At 42.6% G+C, this 16,656-nt stretch overlaps 1 protein-coding gene across 1 annotated transcript in view; it reads left to right on the top strand.

Annotated features, from left to right (window-relative positions):
- Positions 1-16,656, top strand: part of Trim9 (E3 ubiquitin-protein ligase Trim9) — a 128,698-nt gene that overhangs the window by 109,423 nt on the left and 2,619 nt on the right. The window contains exons 5-7 of the mRNA XM_090376644.1: positions 3,407-3,546; positions 15,077-15,215; positions 16,227-16,451. Coding sequence (XP_090232770.1) covers positions 3,407-3,546; positions 15,077-15,215; positions 16,227-16,451 — 504 coding nt within the window. The remainder of the gene's footprint in view (positions 1-3,406; positions 3,547-15,076; positions 15,216-16,226; positions 16,452-16,656) is intronic.

Below are 16,656 nucleotides of genomic sequence, written 5' to 3'. Positions count from 1 at the left end.
AATGGTGGTCCCAGTACCGATCCTGGGGAATCCGTCCCCCCCTTTTACCTTACCCCAGTCTGAAGGGTAAACATTAAGAACAATCCTCTGAAGTCATACAGCGAACAATCCTCTGAAATCCCTTGAAGTCAGCCAGCGATCCATCTTAGGATTTTTATCCTGTGATTCCAGCTTATAAGGTAAGCTGTCACGAGGGACTCAAGACAACTGTTTTGCAAAAATGTAGAAATTATTTCCTACATCCAGCTCATGGATAACTGTGTCAAAATAACTAATCAGATTGATTAAAAATGTTTTCCCTTTACAAAAGCATGCGGTGTTTCTTCAGAATTCCATTTCGATCGAAATGATCCACTAACATTTCCCGCCATGATTTTTCCTACCACAGAAGTCAGACTGACTGGTCTGTAGTTACTCATTTCGCTCTTATAGCCGCCTAGGTTCTAAGGTTTAATTTTCAATTTTCTAATCTTCTTCTTTGGCCTCGCCTTCTTCCCACGTTCATATGGGGTCGGCACCACCTAGTCTCTCGTAGGCATAGGATCTTCACTCTTCTTGTTTGCATCAAATCCACAATCTCTCTGCTCTTTCCATTCATCGTCCCAATGTTCGTATTCTAACACTTTTCAACTCCTTCTTCATCTCTGAATTAACTTCTTTAACCGGACCCGTCCTTTGTTCGGTAGCCCCGAAACATGTACTTTCCATCAATACCCCTTTTGTTTTGGCATAGTTTTTACGACCGGATGCCCTTCCTGGCGTCAACCCTCAATCTCGCTTTTCAACAATGGAAAAGCGAAATTATTAGAAAATTTCTAATAATTTCCCATATTTCTTTCACCAGAATTTTGCGTTCTTATAAATATTGGTGTGAGTTCTGTTGTTATTTGGAACTTTGTGTTTCACAAGATTTATTTTCACTTTCCTTCAAGAAGTTCAGGATGTATTTTTCGATGGTTTCGTCTGCAACTAGGTGCCGCAATCAGACACTGGGAAGTAGGTCTCCAACAGAGTTTTTCACAATTTAAAAGGTAACAAGGACAGCAAATTCTACGTGGAAATCCCATTTTAGCTTCTAATAACGCTGTTGGAGACAAAGCAATAAACAAGGACCAATACAGAATGCGGAGTAATACTCTTCGCTGTGTTCGGAAGGAAGCGGGTCGATTTGAGTTGTTTACGACCCACTTCCTTCCGAACAAAGCAGAGTATTTCTCCGCATTCTGTATTGGTCGCTGATTATTAAAAATAATAATAATAATAAACGATAAAATTATTGATAATTTATACTGCGGCCAGCAGGATTTACAGTACTCAGTAAAAACAAAGGCACTTGCAGCAAAACAAACTTTGCCTTCACCACCAGTTGCCTTGGCATTGCGCTACTTTCAAATAAATAGCCGTTTTGTAATTTTGAATCTCGTATTTACGCTGTTTTTTCTCATAAGTAAAAAAAAAAAAAAAAAAAAGCAGCTTTTCGCATTTCAGTATGTACCTTGCGTTCAGTTGTAGCGAGAGACCCATCACTTCCCTTACAAACTCGAAGCATTCTTGCACGCATGACTTCTTCCCAGCGCCGATTGCTAACTTTTCACCTGTAATTGTAACAGTAATTTACCATTATCTGCCGCACCTAAATCTTTTTTTCTTTCCATCTTTTCCCGCTTTGAAATAAACCTCGCGCGAAGCGGCAATCGACGTGACCACCCCAGGATATCGATTACCACCTATGGCTGCATTCGATATCGCTGGTGTAGGCGTGGATGATGTCGCCTCTTGATTGATGCACCCATCATTTTGTCAGGTGTCTGAAAGCCCCCCCCCCTCGTTTGCTTTCTTTTGGACCATCCTCGCTTCTCTTTCTCTCTCTGCGTGTTACCTTAACCACTGTACCTTCTTCCGATAGTCTCATGGTCGTATGTCAGCTAAACTGCTCCTTTATTTCCCCTGCAAAGCGGACGCTAAAAGTGCGAGGGCCCCACCATCAGTTACGAACCATCTTTCGTCTTTAACTCTCTTTGTGCATCTGATAGCTTTGCATTCTTGTTTTATAATGTTCATTTTTTGCAAGAAAATCTCCATCTTTTTGTATATAAAAAAAAAAGTTAAGTAAAGTTGCCGGAAGGGTCTCTTCTTATATAAGTAGATTATGTATCGCAATTAAGCCAGGATATCTTTTAAAATAGCTGCTAAGAGTTTATGAAAAAGAAGATTAATGGTATTAATCAAGCCAGAGAATTTTTTTTTGGTTTTATTTACAACCTTTACAACTCACAACTGTCCATAGCAGGTCCAAAAGAGTAGAGTTGATAAATTTATATTGGCGTTTTTTGAAACCGGCGCAGACTCAACACGCGCAATGTTATTAAATATCGAGAAGCAGGTGTCTTTTGAAAGTTACTGAAGGACAACGGAAGTCGTCTGCAGCTCGTACGAGAGTCAAAGATAATTGTGGTAACTTCGTAATCCTCCTGATTATGCTACACAACATAAAACTCTTATCCAAAACGGACACTGTTAGTAGTAAAGCTCTTTTGTATTTTAATTACGACATTTCCGCCTGAAGGAACACCGGCTTGTGTTTTTTTTTTTTTTTTTTTTTACGCCTTCTGGGTCGCTTCTTGGAGAATTAGTTTCTGGTAATGGGACTCTTGAATATTAAGAACTCATTCTTTTTATGGGCTGCCTAGAAATTAAGTCGGCCGCAAAAACAATTAAAGTACGGCGTCGTGGGCTTCGGAAATTTCGCGGCCAAGTTTTTATTTTCCTTTTTTCTCTCTTTCTTTTTTTTTTTTTTTTATCGGAGACCAAGGCAAATAACAATTTTCTAAATGGCATAAGCGGTTCATAACCACCGCTAAATAATTTATCTTATAAAATTTTACGTTCGGTTATCGTATCATTCGCCAGTTTATGGGATCGCGTTCTTTGATGGCCGTTCAATAATGAATTAACACGTGGCCGGACCGGGATGGATCATAGATTAACCGTATCGTAGCAACCTTCGCCGAAGCATTCATCCGTCTTAAATTAAAGTTTAATAGCGGCGAAGGAGGCCATTTTTAAAGATGGTTGCGTTTAAATTAAAGTGTCTACTGTAATCCACGGTGGAATTATCTCTTGTGGTAATCTCTAAGGCAAATCTGTTGTTAAGCGCAACGGAATGTAAAGGAACTGTTGCAATCATTTGTATTGCAAAACTGCTTCGTGCTATTATAAGGTGTTCATATTTTGTGAAAAATGGCGTGTAGTACGTTAGCTTAGCGCACTGGAGCCGAAGATTGATTGAAAAATGTTTTCCAGTATTGCTCTTGAATTTAATAATTCTTCCTATTGAATATATAACGTGGTTTTATTGCATACCGTTAGACGTATTGTGAAATAAACATTTTCTTGTATTGTATAGCACCCGGACCGCCCATATTAATACCGGAGGAGTGTAATGCCGAAAATAACAGCATCACCGTAGCCTGGCAACCCCATCTGTCTAGTTTCGTTGAGGGTTATGTACTGGAGTTGGATGATGGAAATAGTGGAGCTTTTAGGGTAAGTTTCATCTCATTCGTATTACTTGATTTATCGTTTACATTAAAAGGTGTACGAAGGTATTTAATAATAATTTTTTCGAATATTTAAAAACTGCTTATTTGTAACTTAGTATTCCATTTTGCATTTTAAAATCTTTAATTTTATTGGATTAAAAAGTACGTACAGTATTAATAACGCGTTAAATATAACTTGTCCGGTTTTTGGAAAGCGAAGTGGCTAGACTTTGTTACGTAATAAAGCTTCATTAGGGTGATATTAACTAAAAAATTTTAAATTTTGCAAATAGCTTAAAATATATCAATTCTTATTTATCGCGATTTGTGAACTGATAGCTGTCCATCACGTTTATCTGTCACGACATCTTTTCAACCAATCAGATTGATGTGTGACGTCACAGACAGCTTTCACTAACGTAAGAATTTGCCCTACTGCTTTTATTGGGTTAAAGAAACTTGGCATTGTGGCTCTGAATTAATGAAGCGATCTTAGAATTATGTACCAAAATTAATTTTTCAAAACCTGCGTGTATTTTATTTTTTATCTGGCAAAATCGGATAGAATTAATTATCTCCGAATTTTCCCGAAACAAATTCGACTTGATGTTTATTTTATTAGTTGGCGGTGTCCTCTTTTTGTTTTCACTCGGGTCCTTACACGCAATGGTGCCGCGAGTCCACGTACCAAACCCATCTTACCGGTTTGCCTTAAACGCACGCTAAGCAGATTACAAGTTTCGTAGGAAGAAAAGCATCCTCCAGATAATAGTGGATGAAACTAGCCAGCGGTCGTATTTCGCTGTCATTGGTGCAGAACGCGCACATCCCTCGTCTCCAGCCCTCCCCTTTTGCCCTTATCACAACGCCGCATATGTTTAAGGGGAGATGGTAATGTCCCTTTGTAATGAGATGGGCCGCTTTATGTCCTTAGTAATAGCCGGTTAGTTGTCGCGTGGTTGTCGTATTCAACCTTCGTGCCATACCCTTTGACTCGCCAAGCGTAAATATGAGTCACCGATTACGGACGGAATGCTTGGGTCAACGGATGATAGTAGGATCGTCCGTTAACGGTGGAAACTAATGGCATACGAATGTCCACTCTATCGGCGTGTAGCGTTGCCACTTGAGCGATAAAATGGCCGCCGTTTCGTTTGTTGTTGAAACTATGCGAATAAAAATGCTAAACACCGGAAGTAATGTCGGTACACTAAATTACAAAAGTGGCGAATCGTAAAATATTAAAAATGAACGCGAGATGTAGACGGCACTATACCTAGGCTGCCACCAGGTGTCGCCACCGGTGCTGCGCGTAGTTAAGAATGCCGATTATTGTTTCCCACGTTTTATCGAAAATATTTAAGATGTTTGTAAGCGGAGGACAATGGATTAAACTGCGCATGCGCGTGGAATTGTTGGCATAATTGTTACGCGAATGCTCGTAAAAGGATGCCGTACATGTTCCGCGCAATTTGTGCGCCACAGAGTGGCTTCGTATCTCGGGAACAATGCCGATTGTAGGTATTCAGTTTCCATCATCGGGGGATGAACGCAGCCGAAGCGTGTCTGCAATATCGATCAATCGTCGACTAAGCGCCGGTGTCTTTGCTACTCGTAGTAACAGACGTACAGCGTCAGCTCTAATATACTGACGCAAAGATTCGCGTCTTAAGTAAATATTAGCAATTTGTTGTCTCGCGCTGCGTAAATTACCTTAAAGGCGTCCGAAATTTCGGTTTTTATTATGTTAACCGGGGGAAGTGGGTGCGGACTTTGCGAGAGGTGCAAGAGCACCCTGCGCGGCATGCAGACCGGAAATCTCCCCTCGATTTAAGCAGATTAATAGGATGTTCTCGTGGTCGCTACGTTTCAAGTGTTCCAGCGGCACGATTGATGGAGTGAGTCACCGCTTGCGCAATTCGGGAAGCGATTGTTTCTCGTACGAAACCTCCCAAGGATCGGCACCACGCCCCTCATTTAAATGTTTCCGTGTCATTTAACGGAACGCTATTTTGCTCGCGATGCTAACAGCGGTCAAGCGGCATTTACTCACCAAATGCGAGTTTCCCTTCCGTTATATGCACGGAGCAGAACAAGGTTTCGTGGGGTGTGGGGGGGGGGGGAATCTACGGAACGGTTCCAAATGATTCGCTCGCAGATCATCAGTGAGAGCGCAACGAAAATTCAAAGGTCAGTGCAATGTCATACGTCATTAAACTCCGAATTAGTCTTGGGGTGGGGGGGCTATTTTAGAAACACCTGACTGATAGATTCAGCACGTTACTGCGGATATCGAAGGGTACTGCACTCGTGCAAATCAACTAGCGAAGTCTCGGCAGAAAATTTATGGACAGTCTGTTGCATTCACAGAAAACGTAATCTTCTTAACCACCGTCCAGTCAATCGCTTCCACATGTTAGTTCCCAAAAGTCACAAATGTACGTGACCTTTCTGTAACCCCTGTAAATGAAAGTTGTATTAGTTAGCGAGTGATGCAAGTTTTTAATTACAAAAAAGTACTAAACGTTTACACGGACTAAAGTTTTTTTACTTTTGCGAACAATTTAAATTTCGAAAATATATTAACTTGAATGTTAATATTCTATTTGCATTTTCTTGCTCTTTGATCCTTAAACTATAGATTACTGGTTCTAGATTGTCGAATACGTGTGTATGTATTACTTTTGTACTTCAAGCCTGTTTACTTTGTAATTATTGGAAAAATGCATTATTTTACCGCGTGTGAGGTTTAGAATTTTTCCATTCTAATTCGCAAGCAGTTGATTAAGCCTGGTTTTAGTTGAATCCGAAGCGTTGCCAATATAGTTACTCTCCCATCAGTGTGTGGGCCTTACACCACTTTTCGTATTTTGGATATTGGCTCCTAATAGTGCAGTGCCTATGGTTGTTGTTACGCAAATTCACACGGTTTGGGAAGAGAACCGGGTCGTCCGATTCTCCTCGGGAAGGGCGGAAGTTTTACGGAATTCTCTTTCGCCACGTGGTCGAGCGAGGATTTAATGTGTTTTCATCTCGCATAGCTAAATACATTCCTTATACTAACGCCTCTTGGCCTTAACTGCCTCGGAATTTGATTTATACATTTCTGTCGATAACGCATTTTGCCTTTCACTCGTAGCAGAAGATCGTTCGAGCTAGACGGAAGATTTGATACTTGGATGTCATTTAAGGAATTGGTTTTGCGAACGATGGATGTCCAGTGTGATGACTGCAGTTCCCGCCAGGGGTCTCAAACTGCACAGTTGCGCGTGCTGTAAATTAATTGTCGAGTAAAAATAGGCCAGCATAATACGCATTAACTGTAATCCTTTCATTACATCTCTCTCTCGCTGGAAGCGTGAAAAGTATGCGAAGATGAAGTAAACGTTAATCAGATTAATGCGCGATAAGTTAGCGAGTGGAATAAATGCGTAATAAGCGTATATATTAATGTTTCATTAATGAACGTAATGGAGTAAATCATCGACTAATTACCATTCACAAGTATCCACTCGATCTTTACTTTTGCCGATGCATCCACGGAGCACGTGGCGAGTTCTCTCGCCGCTAACCAGTAACTACGACGCACACGCTAACCTTTGCGCGTTAAATAATTTCGTATTTCGTACGCAGTTAATAGACGTCGCTGGCGAGGCGTCGTTTGTTGTCACGTGTGTGACAGCGTGCAGTACGACGCCTTGTGGTCCGGCGGTAGGCAGGATCAACTCTTCTCTTTTTGAACTTTTCACGGTGCAGTGGAGAGGTTAATTAACTCGCTCGTGACTCGTGATAATTAGCAATTAGACACGCGTACTTGGTCGAGGTCGTGCGCAGCGAGCGGCGGGAGTATCTGGAAAAGGGGGTTACCGAAAAGAGGAAGAAGACAACCCCCCCCCATCCACCGTCGATCATAGTGCGCAGCTAATCAGAGTTAGCGTTCCGCAGTAGCGACGGTTTCCCTCCGTGCCCGTGTGGGCGCAGTCATCTAATAATTGTGCCTTTCATAAATTCCGTAGATTAAGAGCAAACAGGAAAATCCCTTACAGTTGTCACGGCGTCGTGCCGAAAGACGCCGTGATTTCCATAACAGCTGTAGCAAGAACTTGAGTGTCTTTTGGCTTGCGAGATAACTGCGCCTAAACCGTCGGCTTTTCACTTCGGGAAAAGACTTATTCGCCATAATATCTGTCTCCCCCTTTGCTAGCAGTATTTTAACCCGGCATACTTCTCTGTCGCAGCAATTCGGAAATTTGTTGACGTGTTCACGACAGACAACGTGTGTTCAAAGTACAGTTCGAGTCTCGGTTCTGTTCCCTATTGTTATTGACTGCGGAAGTAGTGACCTGTGGCGCCGCTGTACCGGAAACAGACGTGCCAATATACGCTGGTGCAGTTTTTTAGATGGGAAAAGTGAAATGTACGACGCGAATTAAGCTGCAATTTCGTACAATATTCTTTATAACTCCACCGAACAGACACGGATTGACTTGCGAGAAGGGAATCACCTCGACTAATTGCCATTCAGCTTTCGGTTTATGCTAGTGCCGGTATAATCCGAATAATCGATTATATGCAAATTGGCTTTTATCCACAAGGAAAAAAAAAAAAAAAAAAAAACAGTTATCACTCGGCCCATAGTTGTATGTGCGTGTATTAAAGGCGCGTCAAATTTATATATGGCCGGGCGCCTAATTCATCCTTAATCCTGTTCTGAAATTTCCACTGCATTGTACAAATATGTGAGAGGATCGACGTCGGGTGAATTTGGGGGCCAGAGGAGCGCACAAAATGCACGGACACGATTCTCGAACCATTCTGCACAATGCGGCATCGTTGAAAGTCCAGTGCCATCTAGTTACACGCTCACCAAATAGGGCAAAATCAGTCCGAAACAGTTCCGAGTTAGGATCTGGCAGTGAGCGTGCGTTCAGTGGGGATCCAGTGATGTCCGCGAAAACATCCCCCTAACCAACGTACCACCGCTGCTGGCATGGTTTCGTCTAACCGTGAAGTCTGGTTGCAGCTGTTCACCCGCTCGCTGTCGAATGTGCACCGTCCATCTGCATGATGCAGCTGCAGACTTCATTCATCAGACCTGGCGACTCTTGTCCAATGTCCAGAAACTGTGCTGCCGTGCCCAGTGCGTGCTTGTATCGTTCTGGCTCCAAGGCGATAGTCCTTCTCCACCTTTGTTCTCTGTGACAGTGCAGAAACTCTAGGCCACTTCGCCACCAGGCAACCAACACCTGGGCAGCTTCTGCCTGGCGCACGTCACCAGGCTCAATGAGCCCGTCCTGGGTCTACTATCCTGTACGTACTTATGTGCTGTGCCTACTGCAGGCGGAGGTGTTGATGATGATCGGTCAGCATAGTGTTTAGGGTTAGGTACCACCAGTGTTCTCCCACAACTGCGCCATCTGCACTCTTGTGAAGTACAGTATACAGGACTCTGTGAATACCGGAAGTGTGTGTCATGTTGTGTATAGTATTGTTTGGTTCTGTTGTTTCTCTGGCTACTTTGCCGCAGTGCCCCCAATGGGACCCTACGTTACCCGTCACCACCACTGGGAGATGAGCCAGGCTGCCAGGGTCGCCTAAGCTTCCTGACAGAGGCCACAATAAAAAAAAAAATAAAAACTTTTTGTTGAAGACAGTTCACAAGGAATAAGAGAGGCGAGGAGGTCAGACTGTGAGGTGAAAGAAAGGTGGACTAACACTGAAGACAGTCCACCATGGTCGGTTAACATGAGTACATGAACTGGTCGCCTACTCCATAGGCCTGTCCTCAAAGGCATCTGATGGATGGTGTGGTCGGAGACGTTTCTAGGTGCGCCCTGGCTATAGTGTTGGGGTTTTGTTATTATTTTATACCCTTTTTGTATGTTTTATGTACTATTCTGTATACCTTTATTATTATTTGACCCTTTCTAATACCCCCTTTCGCATCTGACTTGTGTACCTCACAGAAGAGATTCAGGCTCTATGGAGTTTCTATATTGAGTGTATTCCTCTTACCGGATTTGGCTGGATGTTCAGAATGACAAGACAAATTTCAATCTAACGTTATATACAATTTATTTATACATATATTTACAGAAGAACTGGATCACTATTCGTGCACATGTTTTAACTTGATATCACTCCTATTTGGTACATAAAATAACAATTTCAGTTATGTTAATTTGCATTTAAGTACATTACTTATCTCTTTACCACCAGAATACCATATTTCGTGAATTTTCATTATTATAACAACTTCTCTAATATACATCAGTTTTCTTCTTGGGGATCACAATCAATATCCACATTAATTTCTCTTGTACACTTCTTCAGTCTTATACAGCAATAACAATGACCTACAATCCATCTAGAAACAACAGAAACCCTTCTTTAAACTGACATTTGTTTGTTTGTTGGGTTCACACTAGCACTAGGCAAAATACTTCTGATTTGAACCCCGTTTTACATCCGAGTCATCAGGTAGGATAGCCTTCGTATCTATTATCCCTTTATTTAATCCCGTCCACAATTTTTACCTTACTCCATTTATTCGATAGTAAAATAACCACGTCTATATTTCTCCACTTGTTACCGTTCCCTACATTAATAAACAACATTAATTTGCTTGTCCATATTTACATACATTTACCTAATACAGCATTATAATTCCTTTGTGACTTCCCCTAAAGGTTCTCGTACCCATTTCCTACACTCTTTTATATTAGTTATGTAGTGCTTATTCTATTGTGGCACTTGCTTCAATTTGACTGGCGGAGCATCACCTTTGGATCCTTCCGTCTTTCTTTATTCGGGACTGCGGGTCTGGAACAGCATCTCACGTCTTCTGTAGAATTAGCGCGTGAACTGCTATACCGCTTTCGGGAAACGTTATTCTACCTTCCAGATACAGCACTTTTGTTCCAGGGCTGCTACTTCTACGCTTGTCTCGCTATGTTTCCTCGGGACCGATAATTTGCTTTCCAAGACTTTCCCGATATCAGGATCTTCAGAAGTTGACTTGGTCCTCTGTGGGAAATTTTCCTCCCTCACTTCACTGACCCTTCCAAACTCCTCGATATTCCGATAAACTAACATTGGTTTATTTTTCCTTCAGCCTTCCTATTATGGACACTTACCAAAAAGGACCGTCTCTTCTTCAGTTTTCTTCGCTCTCCCGTTTTGTTCCCCGAAATCTATCCCGCACTTCAAAACTGGGCCGCCTGCGATCGGGACTCCAACCAATCTTCTCATTACTATTAAACTTTCGCTCCATTTCATTTGCTAATACTTTTCTCCCAGACTGTACCTTAACGCGTAATCCAGCCTTCTTTTTGACTATTCTTAAATGTTTCTTCCCAGGCCAACGACCCTTTGATGTTGACCGACCACCTTCACCAACACCCTTTTTCATCTCGCACCTTGCCTTCCGAAAACACGCATATCAGTCAGTCTGATGCCGCTTTTAATTTCAAACCGATTACTGGAAGTGCCCCCACTTCCTGTTTGTTCTGACGGTGTAACCGATCAAAGGAAACGCCTCGACTAATCCGGTCTCCTGTCCCTTTGTTTGTTTCCGAGCAACCCTTCTCACGCCCATCTACAAATGACCCCCTCTACCTGATCCCCCTGTTTGTTCTTGCGTATGTTGGGGGTTCATAGTTTATCTCTTGCTACTGTTTATTCTCACGTTATGCCCATCCCCTCATTAAATTTAACCTTCCTCTGATTTAATCTTACCTTGCTAAAAAAAAAAAAAAAAAAGACACCACTATCTTTTACTTTATTTAATTGTAACATTTTTCATCTTATCCCATCACCATATCTAACTTTTTTTTTTTTTTTTATTAATATCTTACTTTGCACAAAAACAACCCTGATATCTTTATTTTAACTAACTTGTAAGATCTTTGAACTATTCCGCCACACTTCACTACCGCGGCCCTCGAACAGCCGACAACTATTGTGTATCTGCATGTGAAGGGTGACACTCACACTAATGTCCATCTCCACCTGTGTACGGTATTCTGTGTCCAAGTAGAACTTCTACAAACGGGCCCGCAGTGTTGTTTGAACGCCGACAATGACTGCAGTTGCTGAGTCGCTTACCCCTTCATTCCTAGCGCCGCAAATCACTCTCCGTTCGGTCCTTTCCTTCCGCTATTGCGCGGGCTTCGGATTGACAGGCACTACTACCCTTTCCGAAACTATATATGCTTTGCCGGTCGGTGACGTCACTCCTCGGTGCTGTGGGAATACGTCCACTGTGGAGACAGAGGTGGTCGTAGTGTTTTGGCTCGTGAGTGTAATTCCAGGCAGTAGTTCCGTATGGGTATCGATTTCGTAATCACTAATTTGCGTATGATCGATTATTTGGATTGTCGAAATTATTCGATTATGGCCATCACCAGATTTTTTTTGTAAAAGCTGTAAGGCACCAAATGTGCGAGCTGCTTTTCACTTTTGTGTTTCAATACCTCAATAATATGCTTTATTGAACGGGAAAAGCCTCCAAAACTTCTTTTCGATAAAAAAATGGGCACGAAGAAGGCCAAGCTACATGCGGTGCCATCCTTAAAGGTCTTTAGACATCTGTCACGCGAACGAAAGGATTATTAATGGCTTTGGGGTAACTTTTCCAAGGAGAAATCATAAGTGGTTGCTCGCAGTCACAAATGTGAAGGGTCGCGTCATAAATTACGTGTTTCTTTCCTTGACACCGCGACTTGTCACCCCCACAGGTAACTGCTAAACCCACATATTGGCAAAAGATTCGTGACTTTAATTCCGCCGATCCCTCTTCTTCTGGCGGACTCACTTCTGTTGGTCCGCTGCCGCTATTAGATGGGGGTGGCGGGCCCGAGTCGGGGTTGTCCTGCAGCAGCTGTTCCAATTACACGGCTGTCCTGTTCCCGGGGTTGATAACCACGGGGAAGATCCATTAATTCATCCCCTCCCTTATAAAAACATTCTTCTACACTTACAGTATTACCCCTTTCGCGGGGGATGGCTCAGGTGCCGAACAATACAGTAGAGATGGAGCGGAGGTGATCCCGGCTCTTAGTCACCGACTACGCTTAATGATGCGGGCCCGGTTTGAACTTGGATCGTCGTAGGCGAGTCTCTTCGGCGATGCACAGCCCCCCCAGTGAATGAACTACAAGGTGTGATAAAGGGACCATCCATCAGGTGACTCATGGCGTACATCCCTATTCTTTTTGTCATTCGGGCGAAATCTCTTCCCTCTCTCCCCTTTTACGCGTGAGTCACACTTCTTTAATCTGCCTATTACAGTCAAGCCTCGCATTGTAGGCACGTGCGAAAAATATAATTATGCGTATAATAAAGATTCACCGTCTCTTTTGCAACGCTACCAAGTTAGGCGCATTAAAGGTAAGCCGATAGCGCGTTCTGATAACTACACCCCCCCCCCCTCTGGGTAATCGCTTATTTAAGGTACACGTCAAAAAGAGTTACCCCATCAGTAACGAGATATCAAACAGATAGACGTATAAGGACCGATGGAGTTGAGAACACGGTATACGTTAAAGGCCGAATCCAGGGATAAGGACAGTCTCGGTGTAAGACTATTACGTATACAGTGTATAAAAAAAGAAAAGCTCTCCATAACTTCCAGTACAGTCGGATTCACTACATTCCGTTTCCTTGTAATAACGAAAAATGACATAAATATTGAGAAACAAAAGAACAATCGCAGTAATATCTTAAACAGTCGAGATCTTGCGTTTACAACTGCCCGTTTTCTTCTTATTGGAGAAGTTGCATTCCGCTCCTCATTTCTTATCTCCCCCCCCCCCCGGTATTCCTTCTCGTGTATTGTTTTACATTTCGGCCTTAAAAAGCCACATTATTTCCAGCATCCATTCTTGTAAGTGATTCTGAGTGCTCCGGTGGTTTTTACCCGATCTCCGTTTCTCGGCTCCACCTCGTGCGTTGCCTGCTTCCCCCACCGTCCTCTAATCCGAGGAAGCATCTAGAAGGAAATATCACTTTCTTAGAGTGGATGTTACGGTGTCATCCAGACGGCAGAAGAATTATGACGTCACATAACTGTTTTCGTCTGCGTGGAAATTTTTCCCCGCCACCTTTCGCATTTCTCGAGAAAAACGCGGAGGTCACGTACCCTGTCTGTACCACAGTGTAGGTGCTTGATATTGCTGCAGGCACTGTCCGTGACGAAGACAAATCGCATTAACTTACTATATGTATTTTTTTTTTTTTTTTTTTTTTTACAAGAATGTCAGTTTGGGGATATTCGGAAGCCATCGGCCTCGCCGCGTTTCTGGCTTCGTAGCCTACTTTGATATTTAGCGGCTGAGCACCGCCATCTATTCTGTCTATCTGCAGAACGTAAATAAAATATGTATGGAGTAATTGGTGTGGTGGAGCGAAATGGAATTTGTGGGCCGCCCCTTTCCAGATGTACTTCGTCCGTACCCGCACTTCTGATTGAGTTTCAAGACGTCTGCGTCCGCCGATCATGATTGTTTAAATAAAATGCGCACGTGTGTGTGTGTGTGCGCGCGCGAACCCTCGCAAACTAGGTTTTGATTTATTCTTTCTTTTCGTCTCTTCTTAATATTTAAAGCCGATCATTGTATGCAGTCAGGGCCACGCACACAATTGAACCCTGCGCAGCGTGATAATCTTGACGTAAATTTGTGAACGTCCGCCTTATTATTGTGTTATCAAGCGCAAAACAATTAGCGATCCAGAAACGAAAATTAAGCTTTTCATTCGCGTCTTATATTTCTTTCTCAACCCCCTTTGGGGAGTTCGTACGCCCCCTAGCTGGCCATACATCTATAGCCAAATTGCGGATGATTTCCCAACATCCAAAGTACTTCCTCATTAGAATGGTAAACTCCAGAGGTTGTTGCGTTCATTGATAGCGTCCCCCCCACTTCCATCTGTATGCGCGTGATACGCATCTTTTAAACCCGCAGAGGCACGCCACTTAGATACGATTGCGCGCGCTCCTATTGCACGCGCGGAACTGCTGCACTATTATATATTCCCCGGCATGAACAAGAGTACCTGAAGGTGAGGCGAGGTAATAAGAAGAGAAATTTATTCGGGAACAACCAGAGGGGGAGAGAGAGAGAGAGAGAGAGAGAGAGAGAGTTTTTTCCACCATTCGCCTGAAGCAGGGAAGGGATCGATTTTTGATCCTGGTCGTTTGGTGGTTCCTCAAAATACATGCAATCATTCCGCGGAGGGTGTACAGATTGTCTAAAATGGACCGGGGGAGGGGGGGGGATTCGTCTCCGAAGCCAGGTGGCTCCACCTAAGTGCATTTCCAAAGATTGATTTACGGTCTCCATGGAAGTTGGACCGGTCTTAGTATTTACACTCTGCTCGCTGCTTCTTCCAAATATTCTTAGGTAGTGTTGCCTCCTCCCGAGGTTTCACGTGCTACTAAACTTAATAATGGCGCATATTAGGCTTAACTGGCGTACCAGAAAGAGTTCTGTCGTTCACAACCATTCCTTGTTTTTTTCTTCCGTTTCTTTCAGGAGGTATATTGTGGAAAGGAAACCATATGCACCGTGGACGGACTGCACTTCAATAGCGTGTATAATGTGCGCGTGAAGGCTTTCAACAGTACCGGTGAGGGCCCGTATAGCGAACCAATTTCTCTGCAGACTGCCGAAGGTAAGTAAATTTCAAACTGAAGAGTAGGCGGCTAAGGTTCAGAACAGGGTGCGCACTACAGACTATCGACGTGTTTTTTAATTGTGTGGGCTTTTAATAGACTTCATTTCTGGCTAGTGAAAAAAGTTTAGGTTAGTTTCCACTAATTCGGGACTGATTGAAGCGGGCTAGTGAAAAAAAGTTACGTTACGCTGGAGTGCGCACCCTGTTGTGAAGTTTTACCAAATAGTGTTTCATATTGAACAAAAGAAAGGCAAAAAGTAGCGTTTAATCATTGATTATGCATTATATAGAAGTAATTTGTAACAATGGTTGGGTTGAATTTTAAGGGGGGGGGACTATTGATTACATTACTTAAACTATAGAAACTTATGATGATTATTACAGTATTGAAATTAGGATTTTCTTGTAACTTTGGTACATACCTGCCGTAGTTTCATTTCGGCTTTGGTCTGGTGTTTAGCCGGTTCGCAAATATATGCGTCTGTTGTCTTCACTGTGCTCTTCTATCTGTCTGCCCGTCCGCATGTAACAACTACTTCCATTGGACGGAATTTTATATTTGGGTATTTTAATATTTGATGAGCCATTCCAAATTTCGTTAAAATCAGACCAGTAGAAATACGGTAATTAATATCTCTTTCTTCCATATGATCTGTACGGAAAAAAGAAATTTGATAGTTTTAATGCAGTTATTGTTATCTTAGGACAGTTCGGTGTATTGTTATGTAAGACTCGTGAACGTTGTCACTTGAAGAAATATCGTATATACACAGAGAAAAGAGACTTAAAAAGTGTATGGGAGAAAAGTAATAAATATTATATAATTGTAATTAAACTGACCGTCTAATTTTAGAGAACATAAAACCATAGAATTTTATTAATGTTTCGGGAATTAATTGATAAGGAAATAACTAACGTTTTAATCACAGAAAAAGAAATCAATTTAAGAAAAAATTGAACGAACCTGAAATGTAACGAATTGTGTACATTAATTAACTTGTGTTGCAGTGGCTTGGTTCACCCTGGATCCTGTGACTGCCCATCCAGACATTATCCTCTCCAACGAGAATCAAACAGTTACCTGTGATAGCTACGAACACAGAATGGTGCTGGCCAACATCGGCTTCTCCCGCGGAGTCCACTACTGGGAGATAACCATCGACAGGTATGATAACAACGCTGACCCAGCATTCGGCATCGCCAGATTTGACGTCATTAAGGATCAGATGCTAGGTAAGTGCGTCCATGTAATCGGGGAAATGTTCCCAATGTAAGAGTTCCTTTAAGGGAACTGATTTCCTTTTAAACATGGCGAATTATGGCGCCAGTTGCCAAGCCGCTCTCACTTCCCCCCCCCCCCCCCAGCTTCTTTTCAGTATCGGGCGGTGGACATGCTCTTAAGGAATGAACTCAACACAATTTAAGTTTTTTTCTCTTT

The sequence above is a fragment of the Mastigoproctus giganteus genome, chromosome 6 (assembly GCF_048544385.1).
Source record: "Mastigoproctus giganteus isolate SK-2022 chromosome 6, ASM4854438v1, whole genome shotgun sequence".
Classification (NCBI taxonomy): domain Eukaryota; kingdom Metazoa; phylum Arthropoda; class Arachnida; order Uropygi; family Thelyphonidae; genus Mastigoproctus; species Mastigoproctus giganteus.
Note: the sequence above shows the minus strand (reverse complement) of the source record. Positions and strands in the feature narration are given on the sequence as shown.